At 50.8% G+C, this 12,055-nt stretch overlaps 1 protein-coding gene across 15 annotated transcripts in view; it reads right to left on the reverse strand.

Annotated features, from left to right (window-relative positions):
• The window catches only part of LOC122379073, a 184,527-nt gene that overhangs the window by 40,717 nt on the left and 131,755 nt on the right, over positions 1-12,055 (reverse strand). For all 15 annotated transcript variants that reach the window (XM_043360995.1, XM_043360990.1, XM_043360993.1 and 12 more), the window contains one exon: positions 10,867-10,978. In XM_043360995.1, the coding sequence (XP_043216930.1) occupies positions 10,867-10,978 (112 nt within the window). The remainder of the gene's footprint in view (positions 1-10,866; positions 10,979-12,055) is intronic.

Raw genomic sequence — 12,055 nt, forward strand, 5'->3', positions numbered from 1 at the left:
TATTTTCAAAGAGGAGAAACATAGTTTTTTTAGTTTTACTATCAAGCTCAGACACGTGCAAGTTGCAGGTCGATATTCAGCGTCTGCTATAAGCTGCACAAGAAATGAATGCCGTGAATCGTTCACAATGAGAATGGACGTGCGCGCCGTGTACCTGCTAAACCGTATCGGTGATCAGGGGCGGTACACTGACGGCAATGGCCTCCACAGATGTGCTGATTAGGCACGGTCAACACGGTATATCGCAGGAGGTCGTTACGAGACCCATGGTCAGGCGTCTCGACCCTGGCCCGCACACCATTATTAGGTGAATGGCATCACCCTCGTTAGCGGGTATGGATGGTGCTGGTGTCTGCGCATGCGCACAAGGTAAGGTGAGTAAACAAGTGAAGTCTAGCGCTTCAGTCGGCGACACACAGGCGTGCCACTGCGGCAACTAGGTGATAGGCTACGGCATTTTGAGCGGCTGCTTTCAGCTTTTAGATCCCCGGCTGTGTGCACCCGTCTTTATTAAGACGGGTGACACACCGGCGGCGCTAAAGCCCCGCATAGAAGTGCTCGTAGTAGGCAGGTAATTTAGGATCGTTTTCGTTTTCTTCCACTCCCTCTCTTCTAGGGACATTCTGTCCCACAACCCCCCACCTCTTTCTCTCTGATCTTTCGTCGTTGTCTGGGGGCCTCCGAGGTTACCGGCAGCGCCGGCCCTCTTGCCCAATTTTTTCATCCGGATCGGACTAATTTTGCTATTTGCGGTTCTGCCCGCTATTGATTCTTCTATTAATAATAACCAGATATAAACACAAATTAACCAGAGTAACATGCCTTTCTACCAGGATGAGGGGGCGGCCTCACTGCCCCCCTCCGAAACCATCCCTGACGGCCCAGCTTTCGTGCTGGTAAAAAAAACCACCAACAACCTAACGTTCAAAAACAGCAACCCGTTTACCATCAAGCGGTCCTTGGATCGCCTGTGCGGCCCCGTCACCTCGGCTAAGGCCGTACAGTCCGGGTCCCTTCTGATCCAAACGAAAAACAAAGAGCAGACAGAGATCCTCCTCAACATGACGACGTTCACCGACCAACCCGTGACAACCCAACTCGCCCACCGACTGAACTCAGTGGAAGGTGCTCTCAGGAGCGAGGCGCTGACGGAGCTCAGCAACGCTGAGCTCCTCGACGAACTCAAGGAGCAAGGCGTCATCAAAGTCGAAAGGCTCAGGTCCAACAACATCGAAAAGATGGGTCCTAACCCCACAATAAGACTATGGTTCGCCGGGCGGGACCTCCCGCAAGTCGTGTATTGCGGCTACTTGAGAGTCCCGATCACGCCGTGGGTCTACGCCCCTCGCCCCTGCAAAAACTGTCTCATGTATGGCCACAGTGCGCGGGCGTGTCGTCGCCGCAAACCGCGGTGCGGACGCTGTTCCGAGGAGCACCCGACGGAAGGGTGTAAGGCTCCCCCTCTTTGCTTCAGTTGCGGAGGGCCTCATCCGTCTTGGGATAAGGGGTGCCCCGTTGTCCAAGATGCAAGCCGTTGGCACCGGGAGGCCACAAGACAGGCAGCCAGGGAGCACCACATGAAACAGAACAGCCGCACAACGAACGCAACAGTCACACTGGATCCAGCTGAGTGGCCCCCGCTCCCGGCAGTCCGCGAAAAGGTCCCGCCGCCGCGCCCACGCCCTCCGCGCCCAACACAAACAAGCGAGGACACGCCTCCGCCGGCGAGGCCGCCACCTCCCCCTCCACCGGTGCGGAGCGTCCAGCGCCCTCCGACCCCACCACGAACACCACCACGACCACAGACCACACCCACACAGACACCGCCGCGTCCCCCTCCACCGGTGCGGAGTGCCCAGCGCCCTCCGACCCCACCACGAACACCACCACGACCACAGACCACACCCTCACAGACACCGGACGCGTCACCAACCACGACACTGGAGCCGGACTCGCCTCTGTCCGAGCGGACGGGGACCAGCGCTGCCACCTCACCCACACACTCCATCCCACCATCTGAACCCGCCACTGACACAGAGTCGGAGACGGTCAGCCGGGCCCGACCCATGACCCGTCTCTCAGTAAAACATAAATAAGCAAACATGAGTAACCACACTGAACAATCACGGCCTGAATTCTTTCTCCAATGGAATACCAGCTCGCTGGTATCTCATTGGGGGGAATTCAAGAACTATATCTTGCATAATAAACCGTTACTTGCCGCCATCCAAGAAACCAGATTCATAGACTCTGACTCGACTAATTATAATTTCAACATTCGTGACTATTCTTTGTATACAGATAACGTAAATGAAACACCTCGCCGGGGCGGCTCGGCGCTTTATATCTCAAATAATATCTTGCACCACCAAATTCATCTCAATACAACGCTTAACGTTGTAGGAGCTAAAGTAAAAATAGCACAGCGTGATCTAACTGTCCTCTCTATCTACCTCTCTCCTACCTACCCATTGAATCCTAAACACCTCTCCGAATTGATTTCCCAGCTCTCCCCTCCTTTTATCATAATGGGAGACTTTAACGCCCAAAATCTAACATGGGGATGCACACGCAACGACACAAGAGGCAGACAAATACTTAACGTAATAGAAGCACTTGATTTGATACCACTCACAAACAGAGTACCAACACACACACGCATTTCTAATGGCGAAGCCTCACATAGCGTCATCGACTTCGCTATCACGGACACAAACACCGCGACACTTTTCACCCAATACACTGCAGATGATACCCTATTTAGTGATCACTTCCCTTTGCACTACTCCATTGATGTTCCTTCAGAACAAACAAATTTTAACTTTCTCCCAAGATGGAATTTTCGGAAAGCCGACTGGGCTAACTTTCAAAAACACATTAACGTAGAATGTAGAGATCCCCCTAAAGATATTAACACTTTCCTTGACATGATACTTAACGTAGCAAAACAGACGATTCCTCTCACTCGACCCCCCATCCCCGACAAAAATTCTCCCTGGTGGAACTCTGATTGTCAAAGAGCAGTAGCACTTCGAAGGCGAGCAATGCGTGTCTTTAGACGATGCATCTGCGACGCACACGCGGAGGCAGCTCGTAAGGCTCGACGAGAATCACGTGAAATTATTTTGAAAGCCAAAAGCTCAAGCTGGCAGCAATTTGCTAACACTTTTAATAGATTTACCCCTCTTTCGAAAATATGGTCCCTGATTAAATGTTTCACTAAAAATCGCACCTATTACAAGGTACCCCACCTTTACATTAACAACATACATTACATCATCCCCTCAGAAGTAACTATTCAATTTGCTATCCACTACGCCAATATCTCTTCTGAACAGCAATACCCACCACAATTCACCACAACACTTGATACACACCTCAGTACACTCTCATTCGACTCACTCAACAACGAACAATACAATGCACCATTCAGAGAACATGAGCTTCACTCATCACTTGCCAAATGTGGAAACACATCGGTCGGTCCAGATCAGGTCGCATACCAATTCTTCAAAAATCTCCCTGAATCTGGACTTGCAACTCTCCTGGCTAATATAAATCAACTCTGGGAAAGCAATTCATATCCTCCATCCTGGCGCAGAAGCATTATTATCCCAATCCTTAAAAATGGCAAACAACATTCTGATCCTGCAAACTATCGCCCAATATCCCTCACAAGCTGTGCATCAAAACTAATGGAAAGAATGGTTAATGGACGAATTAGGGCTTATCTGGAGTCCAATAATCTACTTTCTCCATATCAAACAGGTTTCAGACCTAGGAAGTCAGTATCCAGTAACATAACACATCTTATTAACTCGATACAGATTGGATACCAACGTAAAGAGTACACAGTAGCAGTATTCATTGATTTCAAGAATGCATTCGACAAAGTAAATAGGAAAGCTCTACTTATTAAACTACACAAAACAGGCATACGGGGTCATATGGCCCATTTCATCAGTAACTTTCTTTCTAATCGCACCTTCCAGGTTAGGTGTGGGAACACATACTCACCAGATTACATTCTAGAACATGGCCTACCACAGGGCAGCGTCATATCGCCTACACTTTTTACAATAATGATAAATGATATTTTCGATGATGAACCATCTTATATTAAGCACTCTCTCTTCGCTGATGATATAGCACTCTGGTATACTCATCATAACCCTAACATTGGAATCGAACAAATACAACACTCACTTAATAACATAGGAAAATGGTGCAAGAAGTGGGGTCTTACGATCTCACCTAGCAAAACTGTCGCAGTGATATTCTCCCATCGTTTGCTACGTGACAAATGGCGAAACCTCACACTAGATAACAAACCAATCAAATACGTACAAAAACACAAATTTCTAGGAATAACTCTTGATTACACACTTAACTTCAACGCTCACATTGAGGATCTGGTACAAAGGTGTACCAGAAGAATCAACATTATGAAATGCATCGCAGGCAGAGAGTGGGGTGCGGACCGACGCACACTCACGCAACTCTACGTAACCCTAATTCGTCCAATCTTGGATTATAACAGTTTCTTATACGATGATATAGCTTCGAGCCGTATTGACAAATTGCAAACAATACAGAATCATGCACTCAGAATCATCACTGGTGCCCTGCGCACTACGAGAATAACAGCCCTACACATAGACACAAACATACCCACACTTGACAGGCGCCGCAAATTCCTATTGCTGCGCTATTATATACGATGTGCCTCCCGCCCAGATGATATCGCCTACCAAATTCTCACAAACACCCAATCGAACTCGTCACTCACAAATCAGCGTCGCTATCCACTGATCTCTCGTCGCCTCCAGAAAGTAATTGATCACTTTCAAATAACCATTCCAACGATATTGCCAATTCCCCCTATAACATCAGCTTACCTTGATCGCATAGATAATATAGAATACCTCTTCAATGAGAAAAAAGATAGAGTAACAGTAGCAGAAGTAAATCAACTCTTTCTCGAATATTGCCACACACATCAACAAACAACATTCTACTTCACTGACGGATCCGTCATGAACGGCAAATCGGGAGCAGGAGTCTTCTCTACCCATTATAGAAAATCAAGTCGTCTTCCGGATATTTTCTCTATCTTTTCAGCCGAGCTTGCGGCTATACTTCATGCTATCAATCACATCAAAAAGAAAAAAGTTAAGAACAGCGTGATCTGCACTGATTCTGCATCATCACTTTCAGCAATCAAATCACAGAATCAAACCGATCACCACATTGTATACCTGATTAAGAAGAACATAATTCACCTAAACAAGATAGGATACAACATCAGACTTCTATGGATCCCGGGACATAGTGGCATCCCGGGAAACATAAAAGCCGACGAGCTTGCCAAACAAAGCCTTAATCTCTCTAATCGTAAAGAAGATCGCTGCACACATCAAGACGTCCTTTCGCACCTCAATCACGCATTCCGAGACCTGCGCCAGTATGATTGGCAGGCTCTTCCCTACGATCACCTCTTTGAAATCCACCCGCAAATTGGTAACTTCACATCCTCTAATCAAGATAATCGACTCAAGGAAATAGTTCTAGCCAGATTGAGGCTGGGACACACAAAGATAACACATAATTTTATCATAAAAAATGAGCCACCCCCGAGCTGTCCACACTGCGCCGCACACACCCGACTCAACATTGCCCATCTTCTTATCAACTGCCCACACTACGACCAATACCGTCAACCCATCATTCACTACACAAACACACACAACCTCAGCCTGGACCTCCCAACTCTCCTGGGTGATGATCATCCAGATCTAATTGATCTTCTCTTTACCTTCCTCAGTGATTCGAATCTCATCAATAGCATATGATCGAAACCCTGCACACAGTATATAGATGTTCTTATGATCTCCCATCGTCGTCTCCATCCGCTTCGTTTTGCTTCCATTCGTTTTCGTTCTCGCCGCCTTTTCCAAGTGTATATATATATGTGTGTAAGCTCGCGGTTCTCGACAGGGATCCCTCTTAAAGGTTGAGGCCCACTCGAGACACAGAAGCTATCGCCGGACACCCCGGGCGCGGCCTATGTGGCTTGCATCCATGGCCCCCCGGGAGTGGATGAAGGTGATAGCTCCACAAACACACATACACATTAGCGATATAACGTAACGTAATATAACGTAATTAAAGAAAGGGCTTTTTTACTGTGTACTTTGGCTGAAAGCACAGGTTTTTGCCCTCTTGGTTAGGCACCAGGTTTTTTCTAGTTAGGACTTTTCCTGGTAAAGTTCACCCCACAACAACACACACCAAACAACAGCACACAAATCAGCAGCAAGTCTCAGCAGCAAGCTCTATGTAAGTAACCAAATTTATCGGTCTCGCCTATCTGGCACCTTTTTGGCCTTCCCTTTGTTTTGCAACCCACCGGACGCCACATGAGCCGGTCTAACGTAAAGTTTGTCTTTGCTTTGCTTCTTGGGCCGGAATCAAATAGCCGGCAATTAACTTAACGTAAAACAAAAGATCTGGCTAATTGCCAGCAAGTAACTTCCCTTCCCCTGCTATAGCCTTGAGCTAGCGGGGATGCAAAATTCAAAAAAAAAAAAAAAAAAAAAATCAGTCGGCGACAGAGTGCCAGACGGAGGTCTGCCACTCGCTGTTGACCCGGTGAGGAAGCAGCAGCGGTCTCTACAAGACACAACAGCCTCTCCAAGAGCGGAGCTAACAGACCGCCAATGCCGTGGTAACTGGAGGACATCATCTGGTAGCTCTTGTGAGGCGAGAACTGGGATGGGCTTCCTGCAGATGAAAAACTGAGACGTCCAGACGCATTAAAAAACTTCGAAGTGTTTGCTGGAGCGCCAAGGAACTTTGTCTGCTGCTCGTTTAAAAATCGTGAAAGAAAACGGAAGAAGCAGACAACAGTATCACGGAAGAGGCAACCAGAGCTTAGAAGCCATTCGCCTGAGTGTCGGACACCGCTGCCGGACTCCCCCTGCTCCGTTCGCGCACCTGTTTCTGTCCGTCGGTACCGATGTTGGTGAGTGTGGGACCCTCTGCCGCGTCCGACGACGGCCGGCGAGCCGAGGATGTCGCCGGACGGCGGCCGGTGCTGCGCGCGTGGCGCGTCGCGCTGCAGTCTGTCGCCACCGCCATCGTCCTCTGTCTGAAGCTGGTGTCGACGGCCGTGCTGCTGTGGCTCTGCTATGAGAAGCTGGCGCTGTTTGCCGCTGAACCAGTGACGGCGGACACGCTGTGGACGGCCGCCCCAACGCCGGCGCTGACTGTGTGTCCTCTTCGGCCGTCCGCCGCCGTCTACAACGCCAGTCTGGAGGAGCTGCGCGCCGGCAACATCACCTCCAGCGAGTTCGTGGAGCGTCTGCGGCCGGACCCGGCCCGCCTGCTGCGTCCCTGCGACGGCTGCGACGTCACTGCAGAGCACACCGTGGCCGTGCGCGTGCACCATTCGTTCCAGCTCGACGACGAGACGCTGATGCCGTTCTGCGTGACGGCCGAACTGCCGCCGCCCGCCGTCGAATCTTCCAAAGTGGAGCGTCAGGTGGCGCTGGAGCTGGCCGTGGAGCCGGTGTCGTCCCGGCGCGTGACCCATCTGCTGCTGATCCACTGGCCTGACCAGGAGCCCACCCTGCCCGACTCGGTCTACCGCGCGTGCGAGACGGCCTCCGCCGAGGTGCCGCTGCGGCCGGGCACGGTGGTGACGCTCCGGCTGCAAATAAGGGCCACAGAGAAGGTGAGCCTACGACGCGCGCCGTGCGGCTTCACCAGCCAGCAGTGGCGGCGGAGCTGCATGCAGCGCGAGCTAGCAGAGGCTGCCGGCTGCCGCGCCGCCTGGATGGGCTCTGCCGAGGTGCGCGCGCTGCCGCTGTGCCCGCTCGGCTCTCAGGAGGCGCTGCGCGAGGAGGCACACCGTCCCGAATGGCGGCAGCGGCTGGTGGAGCGCTGCCGCGGCCCCTCCAACTGCCGGTTCGAGCAGGTGCGACTGGTCGAGCAGGCGCGCGTGACGCCGCTGTGGTCACGGCCTGACACGGTCCGGGTGCAACTCAGCTGGCCGCCGATGATGCGTGAGACTCGCCAGCGGCTGGCGGTGCCCGGAGGGGACGTGGCCTCTTATATAGGCGGCCTGGTCGGCCTGTTCTGGGGCCTCTCCGTGTTCACTGTGCTGGATGCCGCGCTAGCAGCGCTCCGCAGATTCACACAAACTCAGTGACCTCTCTCAAACTCAGGAGCTCACGCAAGGTCAGCGGGTAGTCATTAAGTTAGTGACGTCAGCAAGTCCCTGGAGTTCAGGGAAAACGCCAAGCACGTGCTGCCTCCGTGGCTGAGACCGCGTGTCCGTATTATACGTTGTTTCCGTATAGATCGGCTGTATTATCCACCCTAGCCGGCTGCACCGAGCATTGGTCGGGGTTCCATAATGGCAGTAACACTGGCGAACGCATTGAACCAGTCGGTGTAATAATGTCCCTATTGTTATGCGTCTATACCAATCAACACACAACACCGTGGGGTGTGTTTGGCTACAGATATTGTGTACCGGTTGGGGACTAGTTATATTGGCTGCGTGGTACGGCAACAGGCAATAGGATACCAACATCAAAACTGAATAACTCTCTTCCCTGAGGAAATCGAATGCCGCCGGTAAACTAACCGAGGCAATGGAGCGCATTTGGCAGTTTTCTAGCCTCTATGCTCGCCCACGCACTTAGCTTCTGTATGTCGCTGAATCATTTATTATTCGAACCACCCGCTCGGATGTGATATAAAGCCAGCGCTGCCATCCTGTTCGGGTTTCCAGTCAGGTGTCTGAGCGAGGCGTCCCGGCAGCGAGCGGCCCTGATGAAACCGGCCCGCGGGCGTAACTTATTCAGCGGGACACGAGTCGGCGGCGGATTTACGCCGCTCCAGCCCCACCGGCAGACTGCCACCGCTCCTTTCGAGGTCGACTCTATTGACGATACGTCAATGGTCGAACGCGGCCATGTCGGAGCCAGAACGGGGTCATCTTTGGAGCCAGCCAAGGGCAGAGGTTCGGCGGCGCCGTCTGCTTTCTGATGGCGGCTCCTGTCCTCGTCAGTCTTTACTGGTCCATCTGGGGACGCGATGACACATTCGATCGCGCCGACTCGAGGAGGACACCGCTGAGCCGTCCCGCTGCGCCCCCAGAGAGGCATTCCTTCGTCGCCGGCTGGCAGCCCGCCGGTTTTTCAAATGGAAAACATCGATCGGCCGCGAGATAAAATGTGAGAAACTACCAGATCGGAGATACGATGAATGCATGCAATACTTCTGTACGTGATCATAGCACTCCCCTACGCATGCTTTTTTATAGCAATATGTAGGTAGCATAGCAATACAAAGTCCTGAAAGTTTTATCTTATTAGAACAGGTGTCCCTTGGATAAAGCTCATTGGTCATTCACAGTTGATCGCTTGTCGCCATCATTCCCTAAATCCACTGTCCACCGGCAATCACCGTGCGCCGGTATTCATTCATTGATCGGTTCGCTATTCCTCATGTTTATCGCTCCTACTGGTTACATTACATAAGTCAGTGCATCTTTCTCTTTTGGATTGGATCATCTCTATACACCGCTGTATTTACCCATTGTCCCCCGGTTCATTGCTCCCCAGTTCATCTCTGTACGACCGTTGTAGCCGTTTTGTACTAGTTCACCTCTGCCCAATGCCCAGTATGCCCAGTTCATCTCTATTATACGCCGTTTTCCACTGTTCATCTCTGCCCAGCTCATCTCTATACGCCGTCGTCCACTGTTCATCTCTGCCCAGTCCATCTCTCTACGGCCCGCTGTAGCCGTTGTCCACTGTCCATCTCTCCCCCAGTTCATCTCTATACGCCGTTGTCCACTGTTCGTCTCTGCCCAGTCCTCCATCTCTATACGGCCCGTTGTATCCGTTGTAGACTGGTTCATCTGCGCTGCCGCCGGCCACCCGCCGAATTAATCTATGCGCTGTCGCCTCCGCGGCCGGCTGCCAACACACCCCCTCCCCGCTCCCACACTCTCTCCTTGGCGGTCAGTCCTAAATACGGGCTCCCGGCCGCGCAGGGAGAGGGGTGGAGAGGCATGCTGGACATCCTCTGTTGCTATGACCGATTCCCGACCATGTCTGACCCAACTAACTACCCTCGGGCCTAACGTCATGCCCGCAACACTCTCATCAGCACACCGACAGCTATTCCGGGAGAAGAAGACATTATTCAGGAGCAGTTCGACGAGCATTGTCCAGCGGCGTGACCTTTGACCTTTGACCGGGTGCGAGTCCGGCCGGCCGGGCACAGGCAGGTCAGGAAATGGAACTTCACGGGCGGTGGCGGCACCGCCCTCAATGAGCCCAGCTGTAATCCGAAATGAATGGCCGCCAGAGCCGGCTGGCTGGCCGGTTCGCTCGCGCTGGCGCCGGTGCCCGCTCGGGTCGGGTCGCCCCGTCACCTTGATTGAAATCCTGACAGATGCCCAGATTAAGGGTATCTATCACCTGACGTGGTCTCTAGACCGGCCCACAGGCGTGCAGAAGACGGCAAGGACATTTTCCAAATAAACGATTATGGCTGCCTTGCCTGGTTGAAAGGGAATATTAGCCATTGTAAGCGTTCTATTTTGGGGACTGAAACATGTTATGAATAAAGCATAATATGTACACATGGGTCTTTGAAGTTCATTGATAACACTGATGTTTGATCCCTAGAAAAGTATGCAATAGGGTAGAGCAAAGTTCAATGCATGCTTCTTGATAGCTTCATGAAAAGTAAAAGACCTTGCCCAAAGCCGTCAGTGTAAATCATATGGGCCTTAAATTCAATTTATGTCAGCACAAATGCTGCCCATCAGAACTCACGACTGACCTGAGCTTTCACAGCTGCGTAATGGATCTGAGCCACTTGTAGATCAAGCCTTTTGGAGCTGATTTCTTCCTGAAGCTCGTTACTCTTGTTGAAAAGATTTGATTCCAAGCTCCTGAAAATGAACAGAGGGGCGGTATTCATCAGCTTTGAAATAAACACCATCTCTAGTATGCTGTTCGATATCAGGTCATAACCGTTATGGATTCATAAATCATCCGCTGCTGTCAAGCGCATACACTCCTCAGAAATTAATGCATCAGTATATTGTGGCTTTGGATGGTTTACGACGCTTGATTATGCTCATAAATGTAGGATACAAGCTGTATGACAATCCATTATTATACAGACGTTATCTGCTGTTTAGCTACTCTGCTGTGATGGACTACACCAAAGCTGTATTGTACCAGCAATATACAGCAGGTCACGAACCCTATAGCTACCGACCGCCAGGAGGTCAATGAATCTTAGCGTGACGGGAGCTCAGGGGCAGGGCTCTTACCACTGAACCAGCGCGCGGCTCAGGGGCTCTAAATACTTTCTGGGGTATTTATATAGAGCCCCTGTACTAAACACTAAAAAAGAGCCCATGTACTAAATAAAAATACTAAATATCCTTTCACTTTAAAAGCATATCCCAGCAGCAGCGAAATATATCATTCTTAATTTTAGGTAGGTAGTGTTATTTCAGCACAGAGTAGGAATGAGGGCATTGTGGGATGTAAATGATTTTCCCGTTCTGATGGAAATGGGGAGAGAGGAGGCATTTGAACAGCCACCGTAGTTTTCATGTAAAAAACAAACAAACAAACAAACAAAGACATACAGTGCGGCTATTTCCGTCACTATAACTTTTTACTGTTGCGTGCAGTACTGTTTTACTGCTACTCTTACTGTGTATGGTGGGGTCGTATAGGGTACAATTGTATCATACCAACCTTTTTCATGAAAATTGAAATTTGCAATCAGCGCTAATACATCGAAAATGTATCTGACCTTTTCATGAAATCGGTGAGCAGACGTGTGCGCCTGCTCTACGGTTCCCCCCACACAAAGGCTGCACGGCTCACACTATGTACACAGAACTGCACGGGGTGAACTACCGACTCCAGTCCTAATTTCTACCGTGGGTCGATCGCTCAGGGACATGCAGGGCGAAGCCTTTAAAGCTTGACGCTAAGCTTTGTAGTTG

This window comes from Amphibalanus amphitrite, unplaced genomic scaffold (assembly GCF_019059575.1).
Source record: "Amphibalanus amphitrite isolate SeventyFive unplaced genomic scaffold, NRLGWU_Aamphi_draft 000070F_arrow, whole genome shotgun sequence".
Taxonomy (NCBI): Eukaryota; Metazoa; Arthropoda; class Thecostraca; order Balanomorpha; family Balanidae; genus Amphibalanus; species Amphibalanus amphitrite.